This window comes from Rana temporaria, chromosome 4, assembly GCF_905171775.1.
Source record: "Rana temporaria chromosome 4, aRanTem1.1, whole genome shotgun sequence".
Lineage (NCBI taxonomy): Eukaryota > Metazoa > Chordata > Amphibia > Anura > Ranidae > Rana > Rana temporaria.
Window position 1 is genome coordinate 174,963,622 of NC_053492.1, and position 17,608 is coordinate 174,981,229.

Genomic DNA, 17,608 nt, shown 5'->3' on the forward strand with positions numbered 1-17,608 from the left:
TATCCATGCCACCTATCAGTGCCGCATATTAGTGCCCATCATCAGTGCCCATCAATGCCTTTACATCAGTGCCACCTCATCGGTGCCCATCAGTGCTGCCTTATCAGTGCCGTCAGTGCATTACCATCAGTGCCCATCAGTAAAGGAGAAAACGTACTTATTTACAATGTTTTATAACAGAAACGTAAAAAAAATCTGTCATTTTTTTATTTTTTTTGCAGAAAATAAAAATCCCAGAGGTGATCAAATACCACCTAAAGAAAGCTCTATTTGTGGGAACAAAATGAAAAAAATTTAGTTTGGGTACAGTTTAGCACGACCGCACAATTGTCATTCAAAGTGCAACAGCACTGAAAGCTGAAAATTGGTCTGGGCAGGAAGGTGTATAAGTGCCCTGTATGGAAGTGGTTAAAGAAATCTACTGAGCTGGCCAGAACCACCTCTGCAGGGAGTCTATTCCACATTTCCACAGCTTTTACTGTGAAGAAACCTTTCCGTATTTGGAGATTAAATCTCTTTTCCTCTAGACGTTGTGACAGAGCAAGGCTCTATCGCTATGACAAGGGATGGAATAAGGACACAGAGTTTGCATGTGAGATGACTGCAAGGCTATTTTGAGAGGAGAAATCTGCTCTGGCAGATTTCTCCGGGTTTTGCTATCTTCAGATGGGCCTCAGTAGTTTGGAGATGCCTCAGAGACTTGGGTGGGACGGGATCTCCAACCCTGTGTCCAGGTCTTGTGGATAGCCAGCTGGGTGCGTGCCCAGGTGCACACAGCCCATATAATGAGGGACTGGTGAGAAAAGTGAGGGAAAGATGGTGAAGAGTGCCCCTTGTCCTTTGTGTTGACCGTAAAGTGAATAACTCAACACCAAGTTCACTATATGGACCCCTTATATATTTGTACATCATATACCCCTTATTCTCCTCTTCTCAAGGGTGAATAAATTCAGTTCCTCTAATCTTTCCTCAAAGCTGAGCTCCTCCTTGCCTCTTATTAGTTTGGTTGCCCTTCTCTGCACTTTCTCTTATATCTCTCTCTCTGGAGTCCATACCTCTCTTAATACAAGAAAATACTTTGCTCGTTTTGTAAACCGCAGCTTGGCATTGCATGCCATTATTGAGCTTATGATCTACCAAAACCCCCAGATCCTTCTCCATTATGGCTCCCCCAGTTGTACTCCCCCTAGTATGTATGAAACCTCATCTGCCACATAGTCACCCAATTAGACAGAGCATTGAGGTTGGTTTGTAAATTGGAGACATCCTGTAAGGACATTATTCCACTGCATAGCTTAGTGTCATCTGCAAAGACAGAAATGGTACTTTTGATCTCAGACCCAATATCATTTTGAAAAATATTAAAAAGTAAGGGTCCCAACACTGAACCTTGGGGTACACCACCGATAAACTTAGACCATTCAGAGTAAGAATCATTAACCACGGCTCTCTGAATTATGTCTTTTAGACAGTTTTCTATCCATTTAAAAACTGATATTTCCAAGCCTGTAGACTGTACCTTACACATTAGCCGTGTGTGGGGAACTGTATCGAACGCTTTTGCAAAATCCAAGTATACCACGTCCACAGCCACGCCTCTGTCCAAGGTTTTACTTTCCTCTTCATAAAAAGAAATTAGGTTTGTCTGACAACTTCTGTCTTTTATGAATCCATGTTGTCTGTGCTTAAAATATTTTTTTCCAGCAAGAACTCGTCTATGTGGTCTTTTACTAATCTCTCCAGCATCTTCCCAACTATAGAAGTTAAACTAACAGGTCTATAGTTACTTGGTAAATACTTTGTTCCCTTTTTAAATATAGGCACTACATTGGCCCTGCGCCAATCCAGTGGTACTATTCCTGTCATTAATGAGTCCCTAAAAATTAGATACAATGGCTCAATTCTTTTAGGATGCAAGGGTCCAGGTGCTTTAGCCACCTTTTTTCTGTCTAAATATTTCTGGACCATATCACTTTTGAACCATTGTGGATTTGGGGCTGTGTCACTACCACCCCCATTATGGACATGAGCTCCCCCATGCTCCTTTGTATACACAGAGCTAAAGAACGTATTTAATAAATTAGCCTTCTCTTTGTCCCCAGTCACCCACTCTAGATTTTTTGTAAAGGGCCTACATGCTCAGACTTGACCTTTTTACTATTAATATATTTGAATAATTTTTTGGGGTTTGTCCTACTATCTTTTGCAATCTGCAATCTGTCGTTCGTTTTGAGTTTTTGCATCCTTGATTTCTTTTTTACATATTCTATTATATTCTTTGTAACATTTAAATGACACAAGTGTTCCTTCCTTTTTATATTTTTTTAAAAGCTCTTTTCTTATAGCCTTTTAAACTTATTGCTCATGGGAATATACTTTGCAGTGAGTTCACAGTCTTTTTGAAAAATTCACATTTCTGTGCCCATTGATGCCAATATTCTCTCCCAGTCTAAGTCCTGGAGAGCAGCCCTTATGCTTGGAAAATTTACTCTCTTGAAATTACCGTATTTATTAGGGTATTGCGCGCTCCGGCATATAGCGTGCACCCCTAAAGTGGACCCGCATTCCTGTAAAAAAAAGATTTTAGTACTTACAGTTTTGGTGTCTTGCGCGGCGTCCATCGGCCGCCTCGTCCGGTCCGGCGTCCATCTGCGGCTTCGGTGGTGTCCTCCTCGTCGGGTTTGGCATCCTTCTGCAGTGTCCTCCCCGCTTCCCGCGCCGAGTTTGAACCACTGCGCCGGCATATACCGAGCGCAGTACACTCGGGTATAGTCGGGCAGGCTCGGCTCCTCTCACGGTCACGTCCTGTGCGTGTTGTACGTCCAGGACGTGACCGCGAGAGGAGCCGAACCTGCCCGACTATACCCGAGTGTACTGCGCTCGGTATATGCCGGCGCAGTGGTTCAAACTTGGTGCGGGAAGCGGGTATCGGCGTATATCGCGCACCCACAATTTTGCCCTGAATTTCAGGGGAAAAAAGTGCGCGATATACGCCGTTAAATATGGTAAGTGTTTTTATCTTTCCCGTATGTGATTTTTGCTTACAGTTAACATCAAATGAAATCATGTTATGGTCACTGCTACCCAGGTGTTCCTTTATCTGAACATTAGTAATAATCTCTGCACGGTTTGAGATTACCAGGTCCAACAGAGCATCATTCCTAGTTGGGACCTCAAATAAACTGGACCATAAAATTGTCCTGTAATAGGTTTAGACATTTTTGCCCGTTAACTGTCCCAGCAGTGCAATTATTCCAACCAATTTCTGGATAGTTAAAATCCCCCATTATTATGGCCGTCCCAGCCCTTGCAGCCCTTTCCATCTGTGCAAGGAGCTGAGTCTCCACCTCCTCATTAACATTGGGTGGTCTATAACAAGCTTCAATGATTAACTTTGAACTACGCACATCTGTATGCAGTTCCATCCATAATGCTTCAGACTCATCACACTCTCCATCCACCAGGTCCTCTTTCACACTCGCTTTGAGATCACTTCTCACATAGAGACAGACCCTGTCTTTCAGAAAGAGCGCATAGCCAGGAATATTAATAGCCCAGTTATGTGAGGAATGAATCCATGTTTTAACAATACCGATTACATCATAGCTCTCCTGATGCACCAGAGCTTCCAACTCACCTATTTTGCTTGGAAAACTTCTGGCATTGGTGAACAAACACTTTAATGCATTAATATATTTTGACTGGTCACATACTATACTCTTAGGTGTTCCGAGATTGCAACCACGACTTGCTACTATACTTACCTTGGGTTTATGTGCTTTGGTTACCCTACCACTAATGCCCCTAATAGTACCCTCTCAAATATGTTCCACGCTGACTATCTCTGGACCCTCCCCTCATTGCCTAGTTTAAAAACCCCTCTAACTTTTTGGCCATCTTCATTCCCAGCTGATCTGCATCCTCCTCATTTAGGTGCAGTCTGTACCTTCTATAGTACTGGTTATCGACTGAGAAGTTCAGCCCAGTCCTTCAGGAACCGAAACCCCTCTTTACTACACCAGCTTTTCAGCCACTTGTTTACTTCCCTAATCTCCCTCTGCCTTTCTGGTGTGGCTCGATGTACCGGTAGTATTCCTGAGAATACTACCTTGGAGGTCCTTTTCCTCAATTGTGCTCTCAAGTCCCTAAAATCGTTCTTTAGGACACGCCATCTGCCTCTGACTTTGTCATTGGTGCCAACGTGCACCATGACAGCTGGGTCTTCCCCAAACCCTCCCAGTAATCTGTCCACCAGATCTGTGATGTGCCGAACCAGAGCGCCCGATAGACAATATACAGTTTGGCGCTTCAGGTCTTTGTTACAGATTGGCCTCTCTGTCCTTCTAAGAATTTAGTCCCCTACCACCAGAATTTATCTTTCCTTTCCCTTCGCTTCCCTCCCATTGTCACTGGATGAGTTCTTCCCCCAGGAGCTAGGAGAGTGCCTCAACTCCAGCAGTGCTGGTCCCTGACTGGTTTCACCAATGTCACTCAATGGAGCATACTTATTGGGATGTTTTAGCCCTGGATTGACCTCCCTGGCACTTCCCCCTCTACCCTTCCTGACTGTCACCCATCTACAATTTTCTAGTGCCTTCACCTCTTTGTCTCCACCCACCTCTGTGCTGGCCCCTGTCCTCACCTGCTGGGTACGTTCCCAGCTCTGTGGAGGGTCTTCCCAGTGCTGACAGTTGCTTCCCCAGATTCAGAAACAATGTGCTTATATTTTGCACAGCAGTAATCGCCCTCGATCAAATGGTCAAGGAACGCATACATGCCGCAAGATGTACACTGAGTCACCTCTCCACACCCACCGGGCATCGTACCTATTAGATATAGGATTAGAGGTTATACCCAGTCCAAATTACCTAACAACTAGCTTCCTGACACTAATACTCAACAAGACAGTAACCTCTGCCCTGTTAGGGATTCACCCGCTCTATTTGTCCTGTTTACCAGTATCATCATAAGTGAAAGTAAAAGGAAATCCCCAATGTTGGGTTGTTCCTAGAACAGTAATGGAGGGAAAATCTTCCAGTGGGGACATTAGTTCTGGTGACCCTGGTGACAACCAAGAATTCCTTCACTTTAGAGGGAATTTCTCTCACTTGTTTTTGCTATGGGACAGATAATGAAGGTACATCTCCCCAATGGGACATAGATGGCAAACAAACTGACAGGGGTTATAACCCTCAAATACTCTATCCAAAATGAAAAAAAAAAGGTTTTCATGTACAAAGTTACCCCTGTACACATCATTAGTAGGAAATATACAGTTACATTTTGGGCACCAGTTCACAAAAAGGCAAACCTTGGGAACTGGAGAGAGTGCTGAGAAGAGCAACCAAACTGATAAGAAGCATGAGTAGTACATAAGTGGTCCATAAAGCAAAGTTGGTGTTGAGTTATTTATTTTAGGGTCATCGCAAAGGACAAGAGGGCACTCTTTACATCTGGAGAAAAAAAAAATGTATTCTCCAAATATAGAAAAGCTTTTTCACAGTAAGAGCTGTTAAAATGTGGAATTAACTCCCTCAAGAGCTGGTTTTGTCCAGTTCAGAGATTTTTTTAAAAAAAGGCCTGGATTCTTTCCTAAATGTATATAATATAACTGGATACTAATAGGTAAATTTGATCCAGGGATTGTCCAAATACCTATTTGGGTATAAGGAAGATTTTTTTTCCCCTGCTGGAGCAAATTGAATCATGCTTTGCTGTTTTTTTCTTTTGCCTTCCTCTGGTTCAACTGGGGAAAGGATTGTGTATTTAGGATTGTAACTTTTTTCCCCTTTTATTGGTTGAACTAGATAGACATGTGTCTTTTTTCAACCAGACTAACTATGCAACTGTGTTTTGAGGAAATGTTATACTAATTAGTATAACCAACACCGCGCTACTAAACTAACCATACAAATTGCAGCCAACACCACAGGATAGATCAATCCTGAAAAAAAACAAACAAATAAAACATAAAGTGTAGCGCTAAATATAAGTGAATATGAGATTGGATATGTTGAAAATAGTCCAATCATAAATAGACGTATGAGTGAAATAAGATGAGATATCCACATACACAAAAAATAACTGAAAAAAAGTCTCTACTAAATAGATCCTTGGAAACAGTTCATAATTGGTAATTGTGCAAACATTGAAGTGACTAATCTTCACAGATAGGAGATGAAAAAAATCCAGCACAGAAGTGGATGGAGGCTTACCAGAAACCGTGGACCCAAAATAGGCTTATACCTAATGGGTCATACACGCTTGAGATTGACGATACCCAGCAGGAAGATGAAGTCCAGTGCAGGATGAGGAAAAGAGCAACTTGGAGTCAGCTTGAGATGTATTATAAACTCGGATCCATAGGGAGGTTCAGACACTCAATTCAATGCAAGGAAGGAGAAAGAAGGCAAAGATGCACATAGTGTAAATCCGTTTTAAAAATGTTTACTTGACAGCAAAGTTTAAAAGTTACACTCACATTTTCAGCACTTGTATCAGGCATATAACAATAGGCAGTAATGTCAGCAGGTTCCCGACGCGTTTCGATCTAAACAATCATCATCAGATTCTATTTCCATATAATACATCTCAAGCTGACTCCAAGTTGCTCTTTTCCTCATCCTGCACTGGACTTCATCTTCCTGCTGGGTATCGTCAATCTCAAGCGTGTATGACCCATTAGGTATAAGCCTATTTTGGGTCCACGGTTTCTGGTAAGCCTCCATCCACTTCGGTGCTGGATTTTTTCATCTCCTATCTGTGAAGATTAGTCACTTCAATGTTTGCACAATTACCAATTATGAACTGTTTCCAAGGATCTATTTAGTAGAGACTTTTTTTCAGTTATTTTTTGTGTATGTGGATATCTCATCTTATTTCACTCATACGTCTATTTATGATTGGACTATTTTCAACATATCCAATCTCATATTCACTTATATTTAGCGCTACACTTTATGTTTTATTAACTATGCAACTGTGTTTTGCCTTTAGTTCTACTTAAAATGACCATCAAATAGGCCCAAGTATAACCATGCTCTAATGTTAATTGAGAAGATTAATTCAGGTAGCGGCACAAAAACTATTTAATATCTTGGATTTATTTCAACCTTAGGGAAATGGATGTCACCCAAAGTCAACCTTTTAAACAAAGATGGGAAATGTTAGGTACATACTAAATTCATGGAAGACTGATGGCAGAATATCTGTACAATTGCACATAAGTTCTCTTCTGGTGCTTATAACCAGGAAAATAAACTATAAAATGTTGTCTTTCTGGTACCTCAATTTTGTAATTGTACATACGATCAACCCACATACTGTATATCCTCAGTTAGTTGGAGATACAACAGTGGTATAGATTCTATTTTCTGGTCTTGAAATACAAAATGAATGGAAAAAATGCATACACTACTAACACAATTCACTGGGTGTTCCATATTCTACACACCCAAAATGTATCTTTTACATGTCAGATTTGAATCAGTACAACACTGCACAAAGACCTTCCTACAACAACCTATTTATGCAGCCCTCGCTGTAATCCCTAGACACTGGACGTCAGCAACAGTCTTGATCAAATAAATAGATTACAAAGAATAAATATCCATGAAAGGGAATTAATCCTCCACTTCAAACAGTGTAGGCTTATAAAATTTATTTATACATGTTTTGCCTGGACAACATTCCAGAATCAGAATCCCATAAATAAATTAAAATGAAGGGATAGCGAGTAGAGTATATTCCTGACTCAATTACCTTTATACTTGCAGACTCTCTTTACTGATCTACTCACCCAATTCATATGGAGGGCTATTATAAGAAGGAGTTGTAATTCTTTTCTCCCTTTCATCCCTTCTTTCCTCTGCACCCTTTTCCCCTTTTCTATCCTAATTTTCTCCTATTTTTTATAATTCTGTTTTTTATAGTAAGGGGTCCTTCCTTCAGACTCCACAGTTTGAAGTGAATAGATATGCTTATAATCATACAAAAAGGTAAAATGTACGAAATGTGCATGTGGCAGAAAAAGAGCTTCTCATAGGCCTAAAATTCAGTCATGACATATTCCCACAAACCAGCAAGCACACAAAATCATACATTTCAGATGCTCATTCTGACATTGCACCACTTGCCCCACACTACATAATAAAAAGATAAACAAATGGTTTAATAGTTACATTTATTTCTATTTTTCTTTACTTGAAAATTAATGGACATTTTTGTATCTGAACTTTGATATACTGTGATCAACGTATTGTTGCAAGTTGCAAGATAATATAATACAACTGTAATAATTGGGGTAATAATAAAGTACCCACATATCTCCACTTTCAGTTGACACATTTGAATACCTTCTGTTATGTTATTGTAAAACCTTGAAAATAAACAACATAGAAAAAAAAATTGTAAGTATAAATTGTAGCTATATAGGGTTCACTGCTAAAAATGAAGGCAGTTTACCTAGACCTAAACTCTTTAGAAAACAATATTTCCTAGTTCTGCTCTAAATAAGTACTGTACAGTGAGCTCATACCTCATATGAACCTTTAGATAACTGTAGTACTGACTGACCAGTGTTACTGCAGATGAATCATGGTGGGTTTGATATTCTGTATTCAGGCAGAGGCAATATGCTGCTGTTTTCCTACACCTGCAAAAATAAATTCCCCCCATACCATAACTCTGTGCTTGAAATTCTATCCTTCTGCTACCTGGAGGAAGTCTGAAGTCAGTATGATGGTTACAGCATAGTTCATGATGGAACATAGTTAATCAAAACAAATGTGGTCATAATTTTTCTATTCAACCTACATAAGAAAAAAATGAGGTTTTCTATAAAAAATGTTCAGTGAAATTGTATTTTGGATATACAGATTCAATATATTTCAATAACAATTGTTTAGGCCATTATAACTTGCTGTATAACTTATGGTATAAGCGTATAAGCATGTCCACAATCACTCTATTCTGGAAAGTCAACATTTGTTAACAAAAAAATCTCGCTTCTTCAGGATTGGTTGGGTAGGTGCTGTTATAAAGTTCAAAATGCAGACAATGTGTAAGTATATTGCATGTTTTTAAAAAGCACAACAATTACAGTATGTTCATATATATTTCATTTAAATAATTTTATATATAAATTGTATTCTTGTCTGGTAAGGTTTGGACACAGGGAGTGGATGGTGTAAATTTCATTGGTGGACACAGGGAAGGGGGGGAAATCCAACCCCCCCACAAACACAGAACCCGGACAGACAAAGAAGTAAGTTCACAAACCATCCAATAATATCAGAGCCGTGCAAGCTCTAAAAAGATATAACAGTAAATAAATTGTTCAGATTGTTCTAGTCCATATATCTTTAACTCACTCAAAGATGACTGTGTCTTACCCTGCAGATTGATAGCTGAAAATGAAATCATCAGGGCCCTTTAACATTAGAGGGTTTGGCAATTCCAAAGGTTAGATGGTAATACACAATATCCTACCCCAAAGAGCCTTGCCGGGGGGGGGGGGGGGACAAGTAAGGGCAATCTCAATCAAGGACCCTCCAAATCGAGATGAAGCGCATACCTTGCCACCCTGATCCAAAACTGTGTTGCCCACTACACCATCACACCACCACACCATCCACTCCCTGTGTCCAATCCTGACCAGGCAAGCATGCTGGTTATATATATATATATATATATATATATATATATATATATTGTAACCTGGGGGATAGGTAGCAGGTACAAAAGCTCCCTGGGATGAGCAGGCACAGATACCAAGTCCATAGGATAAGTGAAACACAATGCGGTGTTTATTGATGCTATGTACAAAGTCTATTTACAGGTGCTGTACAGTGTGCAGAAAAAACAAACAGAACAAAAATAGTTAAACAAAAACCTAGCCGTGTCTCGGGTTTAACTATACGATATATACAGGCCCTAACTACAGCTTGGTAGCTTCCACACAAACTGCTTAACAGTTTTCCACCAACCTTCTTGCTCTCACAGATCAGCACTATCTGTGTTTCCCAGGCAGAGCCAAGTCTGTCTGCTCAGGTGAGCCTAAATTGACTTGGGAGAGAGGAACAACACCTGAACTGGATACTGGATCAGAGATCCCTGAATGTATATGAGAGGAGCCTGGGAGATGTATAAACCCCGAACAGGACTTTTCGAATGCTCTCTCTGGGATGCTCTGCTACAATATATATAAATGAAAAAATATATGAACATACTGTAAATGTTGTGTTTTTTTAAAGCATGCAATATATTTACACATTGTCTGTATTTTGAACTTTAAAACAGCACCCACCCAACCAGTCCTGAGCATTCACTTTCTAGAATTGAGTGATTGTGACCATTGTTCCTGACACCCACGCCTATACCATAAGCTATAAAGCAACTTATAGACCTTACAATACTAATATAATATTTATTGGTAAGATGTGAATCTCTATAACTGGGTTGGGTACCTATTGGTTGTTATATGTATAGAGCAGGGGTGTCCAAACTTTTTTCAAAGAGGGCCAGATTTGATGACTTGAATATGCGTGAGGGCCGACCATTTTGCCTGAAATTCTTTGAACCATTAAAATTCGGTCTAAGTGTGCTCGTCTGAGCACCAATACACTGCCCAACAATAATTCTCTTAACTTTGTGGCTGTGTGTGGGGAAGAGATGAGCTTGGGCCTGTTATTTGGATATACTGTATTTATCGGTGTATAACATGCACCTTCACTTTAAGGCCTCGTACACACGACCGAACATGTCTGCTGAAACTGGTCGGCTGACCAGTTTCAGCAGACATGTTCGGTCGTGTGTACGGCCGACCGGACAAATGTCCGGCGGATCGGACAGGTTTCCAGCGGACAAATGTTTCTTAGCATGCTAAGAAACATGTCCGCTGGAAGCCTGTCCGTCGGACATGTTCGGTCGTCTGTACGACTTACCGGACATGTCCGCTGGGCCGCCATCCCTCGCATGCGTTGAAGTGATTCAACACATGCGTGGAAGCATTGACACCGCAATGTCTGTCCACGCGGATTTCTGTTTGATGGTGTGTACAACCATCAGACCGAAATCTCCGAGCGGACATGTTCGATGAAAACAGTCCGGCGGACCGTTTTCATCGGACTGTCCGCTCATCTGTACGGGGCAGAGGTAAGTTTCAGACAACATTTTTTTTTTTTATTAAAAACTGTGAAGCAAAATAAGGGTCAGTGCCCATGAATGCAGCCTAATCAGTACCCATGAATGCAGCCTCACCATTGCCATAAATGCAGCCTCACAAGTGCCATGAATGCAGCCTCACCATTGTCATCAGTGCAGCCTGATCGATGCCCATCTGCAGCCTCGGATGGGACAGGGAGGGAGCTGGGACGAGCGTCAACAGAATGCATATAGGAGAATCTCCTGTTTACACAGCAGCCTCTTTAATACAAAGTCCCGACTCCTATGATAGAAAGAACGATCATCCAATGGCAGCCCAGGAGACAGGACTTCCTATTACAGATGCCGCAGAGTAAATAGGAGATTCTCTTGTATGTAATCTGACGGCACTCATCCCGCCTCCCTTCTTGTCCCATCCGAGGCAGTGTCAATAAATACAGTATATATATTTTGTGGCCCTGGGGGGCCACAAAAGATATTTATATCCAAGTTACCAGGGGGGCCACATTAAACCAGAACGCGGGCCGCAATTGGCCCCCGGGCCGGACTTTGGACATGCCTGGTATAGAGGGTCTTGTAATCGTGTTATATATTTTTAACCATTGGATAAATAATATTGTTATTTTTAATACAAGCTGCCTCATATTGTGCCAATTTAAAGTCTCTTTGACTATCTTTTTTTTGTTGTGATATTTTCAACAAAATAACAGGATTTATTTAATTTTGATCAGTCTTTAGGTAAGAAATTGATTAGCACTTACAAAATATGGCTTCAATTCTTTAGTTAACAAACATAGCATAATCGTGTCTGTGTTTGTACAGGGTTACCACACAATTTATGTATAAACATGGATGTGGTAATAAAATAACATTTTTAATGTATATTAAATTACTAGGAGAGAAGAAATTTGAGTGATTTTACCTTGAATCCTTATCATCTTTCTTACATGAGAATCCTTTATAGTATACAGTTTACGTCAATTAATAATTTATTTGGAGTTTATTTATGAATAGTTTGCTAGTGCTACATATGCCCATTGGTATATGCCTCTGTACCAATAGCAGTATTGTATTGTTATTTTCTTTTAGATCAACTAACAACTAAGAAAATTGCTGAAATTATACCTTAGAGTATGCTTAATTATTTATAGATTAAATGAGTTTTATATTATGGTCTTTACTTAAAGTAGACCACGCAGCAGAATATTGATGTTAGATGCTTGTTACTTCAAAAATATTTCAATTAAAGGATAGCAGGTAAATCTTGTTTTGTTTTCTGTATAAGGCCCAGGGATTATGATAAAGAAAACTGTATCATACATTTTTAATTATATTGCAGATGCAAAAAAAAAAAAAAATCATATCTTTTTGCCTTGCAGATATTTCACAGAGATTTCTGTCAATAAAACAAACTCAGACCCAGTGAAGAAAATTGCACTTTTGTGGACTTCAATAGGCTTAAAAGAAATTCAGTTTGTAAATTATTCAGTATTGCTTGACCTACCAAGCTCTTTTCCAAACACAATTACTCTGAAGAATGGTCAGTGCTATTATCCAAGTGGACAGGATTGTGGTAAAGAGAGCAAAAGTGAAGAGTTTTTGTACACATATGCTGCCTATTCTGCCAGTGGAAGTCTTGAGGTAATGTGGCTCTTTATCTCTGTCCCTTTAATATGATTAAGGCATAAATTGGTACATCCCATCTTCTGACACTGTGTCTGGGGTAATGCAATGGCAATCAATGCATTATTTAATTCCGCAATGAAGCATATACAATAAAATATTACATGCCTGTATGTAAATAATGGTATACAATTATTATTATTATTATTATTATTATTTTACATTAAATCAGAACTACATTAGGTAATATCAGCTTATATTGTATTTGTTTTACATAAAAAATATATGTACATTATACATAAGTAGGGTATTTTTTTAAGTATATTCAAGACTTTTTTCCCCCCCTTTGGATAGAGTCAGGAATGGTTAAAACCAATGTCCATTATTTTTTGTCTTTTTTCTGTATTTGCTACTCTGTAGATGCCACAGGATATAGGATGTTTTTTTTTTCCCCCAAAGTGAGTTAAATTCTCTTCTAAACAGATATTACTGTTCCAATTTGTAGATTTCACCTGTTCCCACAATTTTGGACTTTTCTTCACTTATACACACGATCGGTTCATCCGATAAAAACGGTCTGATGGATTTTTTCATCAGATATCCGATGAAGCTGACTTTCATCAGTCGTGCCTACACACCATCGGTTAAAAAAACGATCATGTCAGAACGCGGTGACGTACACCACGTACAATGGCACTATAAAGGGGAAGTTCAAATCCAATGACGCCACCCTTGGGGCTGCTTTTGCTGATTTTGTGTTACCGCGTGTTAGTAAAAGTTTGGTTAGAGTAGATTCGCGCTTTTCAGTCTCTGTGTTTTTCAGATCGTTTTCTGGTGTTCAGTTTGTGCTTGTGGGTTCGTATCTGTCTTTCAGTGCTTGCATACAGGTTGTATCTGTTTTGCAGTGCGTTCCTGTCTGCTCGTTTTATGTTTTTCAGGTCGTTCTTTATAGGCCTTGCTGTTCCTAGGTGCGTTCTGTTTAAAGTTCGTTCTGACCAGCCGACCGGTTTGAAGCCATGTTGGAAGTACGTTCTCAATCTCGAGTTCGTGCTGCGTATGGGCTTGCTTCTGCATTTTGTAATGTTACCTGATCTGTGGCCATGAACAGGGTGAGGAGAAGTTCATGGGCCAAGAATTGGTTGCGTCAGCGTGACCAATTCTCTCATATGCCTCTGCTGTGGGAAATCCAGGAGAATAACCCTGATGATTTCAGGAACTTTCTCCGTATGACGGACCCCTTTTTTTCACCGTCTGTTGGATATGTTGTCCCCCTATATCACAAGGCAGGACACTGTGATGCGCCAAGCCATCACTGCCATCACTGCCGAGCAGAGGCTCATTGCCACGTTGAGGTACCTGGCGACTGGGAGAAGCCTGCAGGACCTCAAGTTCTCGACAGGCATCTCCCCCCAGGCGCTTGGAATCATCATCCCCGAGATGTGTTCTGCCATTATCCAAGTAATGCAGAAGGACTATCTTAAGGTAAGTTTTCTCCTTTAACATCACAATCTATGTATTTAATGTATGCTAATCTGTTGTATTTCTTTCATCCTTCCCTAATTACCATGATTGTAATATGCTGTGAATGTCCCCTTTGTCCCCATGCATGCTGTAAGCTTTTAATGCTCCTTTATTGACCTACATGCATATTTCCCTTCACTAACCTCTCCAGTATGATATCCTTGGCCCAAACACACCTAGCCTAGTCTGTTTGAAACTTGTTTTTTTGTCTGCTCCATTGTAGTTCTGCCCCCCCTTAAAATGTGTCCCAATGTCTTGTTTCTCATTCCATTTAGGCAGAGTGCTAGAGTTTTTTTTTTCAAGGCCCAAACTCAGCTAGAATCCCCCCCCCCCCTTAAAATGTGTTCCAATGTCTTGTTTCTCATTCCATTTAGGCAGAGTGCTAGAGGTTTTTTTTTTCCAAGGCCCAAACTCAGCTAGAATCCCCCCCCCTTTAAATGTTTAATGGGCCATCAGAGGGATGAGAAGTCTGATAAGTGGGCCTATTTTATTTTTGGCTTGAAATACTCACTCAAATAAATGTTATACTGATGTTGGACAAGGATGTCTTTTTGTGATCTGATTGCAATGTTATAAGCCTTTTAAATTAGCACTTTTGATTTTTCATGTTCGTGTCCCACTTTAACAGTGTTTGCATGTTCCAACAATTTTTTTTCCTGTTCGCAAGTTCTGGTGCGAATCGAACCGAGGGGTGTTTGGCTCATCCTTAAAGTTTAGCTATTGTGATCTCTGCCATGGTAATCTGATGCTTTATTTTATTTTATTTTTTGAATACTGTACGTATGCTAACCAGAGAGCTCACTCACCTAGGACCTCACTACGGCATCTTTACATTAAAAGTAATTCCTTGGCTTAAGGTACACATAAAGATGTAGAATGAGATCTGGAAGTCCTGTCTATTGCTGGATGTAATCCAGTTGATACATTTCTGGGTGCTCCTGTAGCATGTTATAGTTTACTCAGACTCAAGAATATAATATTATAACAGGTTTTTTGTTGATTATAAGTTACGGTCTGGCTGTTAGGCTCTGTTGCATATGCCTAATGTGGGTGCCATTTGGTAAGAGGGAGGAATTCTTACAAGCAGACTCATACATTTTGGCGCACACTCTGTGGCCGAAGACCTTTCCCAGTAGAATAAAGTCTGGTCATTAATGCTGACCAGGTTTCACTAATATTCTAGGGCCCACACAGTGAAATACCTTATTACCCTGGGTAGGGGTTTAGAGTAAAGCTGACGGATGCCTTACCTATTGGTGGAGGTAATCGGTCAGCAGCCTCCTACCCCTAACAGGTTACAGATCTCCCTATTTTGACTGCCTATCATGTGGAGAACCTAGGTTGTCGACAGTGTTGATTTACATCTGTGCTAGACCCGTTTCCCACATTGGAGAGGCAGGTTCCCATCTGAACTTTTCTGGCATACCTTTTCCTTCCCTTTGTCCCCCATAGTTTCCTGTTTAGATGGACTAGCAAGTCTGTATCCACCTCTGGTAACTGACATACGTGTTTAGTGAGTACTTGGCCCTTCCTTTTTGGGTATTTACCCTAACTGAACTACAAGGCTTAAAGTAATCACATTTGTCTGGGATTCATCCTATTTTCCCTTTTAATCCCAGCCTATAGCTCTCCCCCCTTTTTTTTCTCTTGCCTCCTCTTTTTTTTTTTTTTTTTTTTACAACTGCCCTCTTCATCCAGACCGCTTGGTGATTGACCTTAGTGAACAGATTTAGTCAGGTACCTAGGTTTTTGAACATGCCTTGTAACCCAAATTGCTCAGCTCCTCTCTCTCTCAAAGTCTACTCTCTCAACATTAAAGGTCTTAATGTTCCCGAGAAGCGTAGAAGCCTTTTTGCAGAAGCACATCACCATAGGGCACAAGTCGTTTCTTTGCAAAAAACACACTGCTACCTGTGCGGACTCCAAGACAAAGGGAGTCTCGATTCTGCTGTCTAAATCACTGTCATTTCATCTAACAGATCAATTGCTGGACCCTGAGGCCCCGTACACACGAGAGGATCCATCCGCTGGAATTGATCCACGGACCAGCTCCAGCGGATAGATCCCCTGGTGTGTACAATCCAGCGGATCTGTTTCCGCTGATTTTTATCCCCTGGGATGGATTTCAAGCGGATAAAAATTTGAAGACATGCTTTAAAATCTATCCGCTTGAATCCGTCCCAACGGATTGATCCGCTGGTCTGTACAGACTCACCGGATCAATCCGTCCGAATGGATCCCCCGCATGCGTCGTAATGATTCGACGCATGCGTGGAATTCCTTATATGACAGCGTCGCGCACGTCGCCGTGTCTTCATCACGGCGACGGCGCGACACGTCATCGCGATGGGATTTCGGCGTGGATTTCGATCCTATGGTGAGTACACTCCATCGGATCCAAATCCGCGGAAATCCTCGAGAGGATTTATCTGCGGAAACGGTCCGTTGGACCGTATCCGCGGATAAATCCTCTCGTGTGTACTAGGCCTGAGGGTAGATTCATATTTTTAAAAGGAACCTGGAAGAACAGACCAGTGACATTGACAATTATGTACTGCCCTAATTCCAAACAGGTAACTTTTCTGCAAGATGTCATTACGAAATGCATGCTCTTCTAGATTGGCCTCTTAATTCTTGGGGGTGACTTTAATGTCCTCCTCAATCCTTTGATTGATACCTCCAATGGTGCATCTGTTCTACCATGTTCTACCCTTTGTCAGATCAAACTCCAGTTGGCTTCTCTTCCATTGCACGATGCTTGGCGAACCCTTTACCCAAAGGAGATTGGCAATTTTTTCTGCCAAAATGACACCCCAGATGTTCCCTATATAATGCAATTGGAGGCACACAAATGTGTCATAAGAGCCCATTTGTATTTCATAGCAGCTCGAAGGAAAAAAGAAAGCCAAACTCTAGTAGTGGAACTATTGATAAGATTCGTAAGCTGGAAGCCCAACATAAACATTTACAGGCACTTAAGACAGCACAGGAATTGGAGGAAACACGCTTGCTCTTACATACATAGTTACATAGTTACATAGTAGGTGAGGTTGAAAAAAGACACAAGTCCATTAAGTCCAACCTATGTGTGCGCTTATATGTCAGTATTACCTTGTATACCCCTGTATGTTGTGGTCGTTCAGGTGCTTATCTAATAGTTTCTTGAAACCATCTATGCCCCCTGCTGAGATCACCTCCCGTGGAAGAGAATTCCACATCCTTGTTGCTCTTACAGTAAAGAACCCTCTACGTAGTTTAAAGTTAAACCTCTTTTCTTCTCATTTTAATGAGTGGCCACGTC

General features: G+C 40.7%; 1 protein-coding gene across 1 annotated transcript in view; it reads left to right on the forward strand.

Moving 5' to 3' along the window:
• The window catches only part of NAALADL2 (N-acetylated alpha-linked acidic dipeptidase like 2), a 1,143,792-nt gene that overhangs the window by 520,019 nt on the left and 606,165 nt on the right, over positions 1–17,608 (forward strand). The window contains exon 3 of the mRNA XM_040349390.1: positions 12,543–12,804. Coding sequence (XP_040205324.1) covers positions 12,543–12,804 — 262 coding nt within the window. The remainder of the gene's footprint in view (positions 1–12,542; positions 12,805–17,608) is intronic.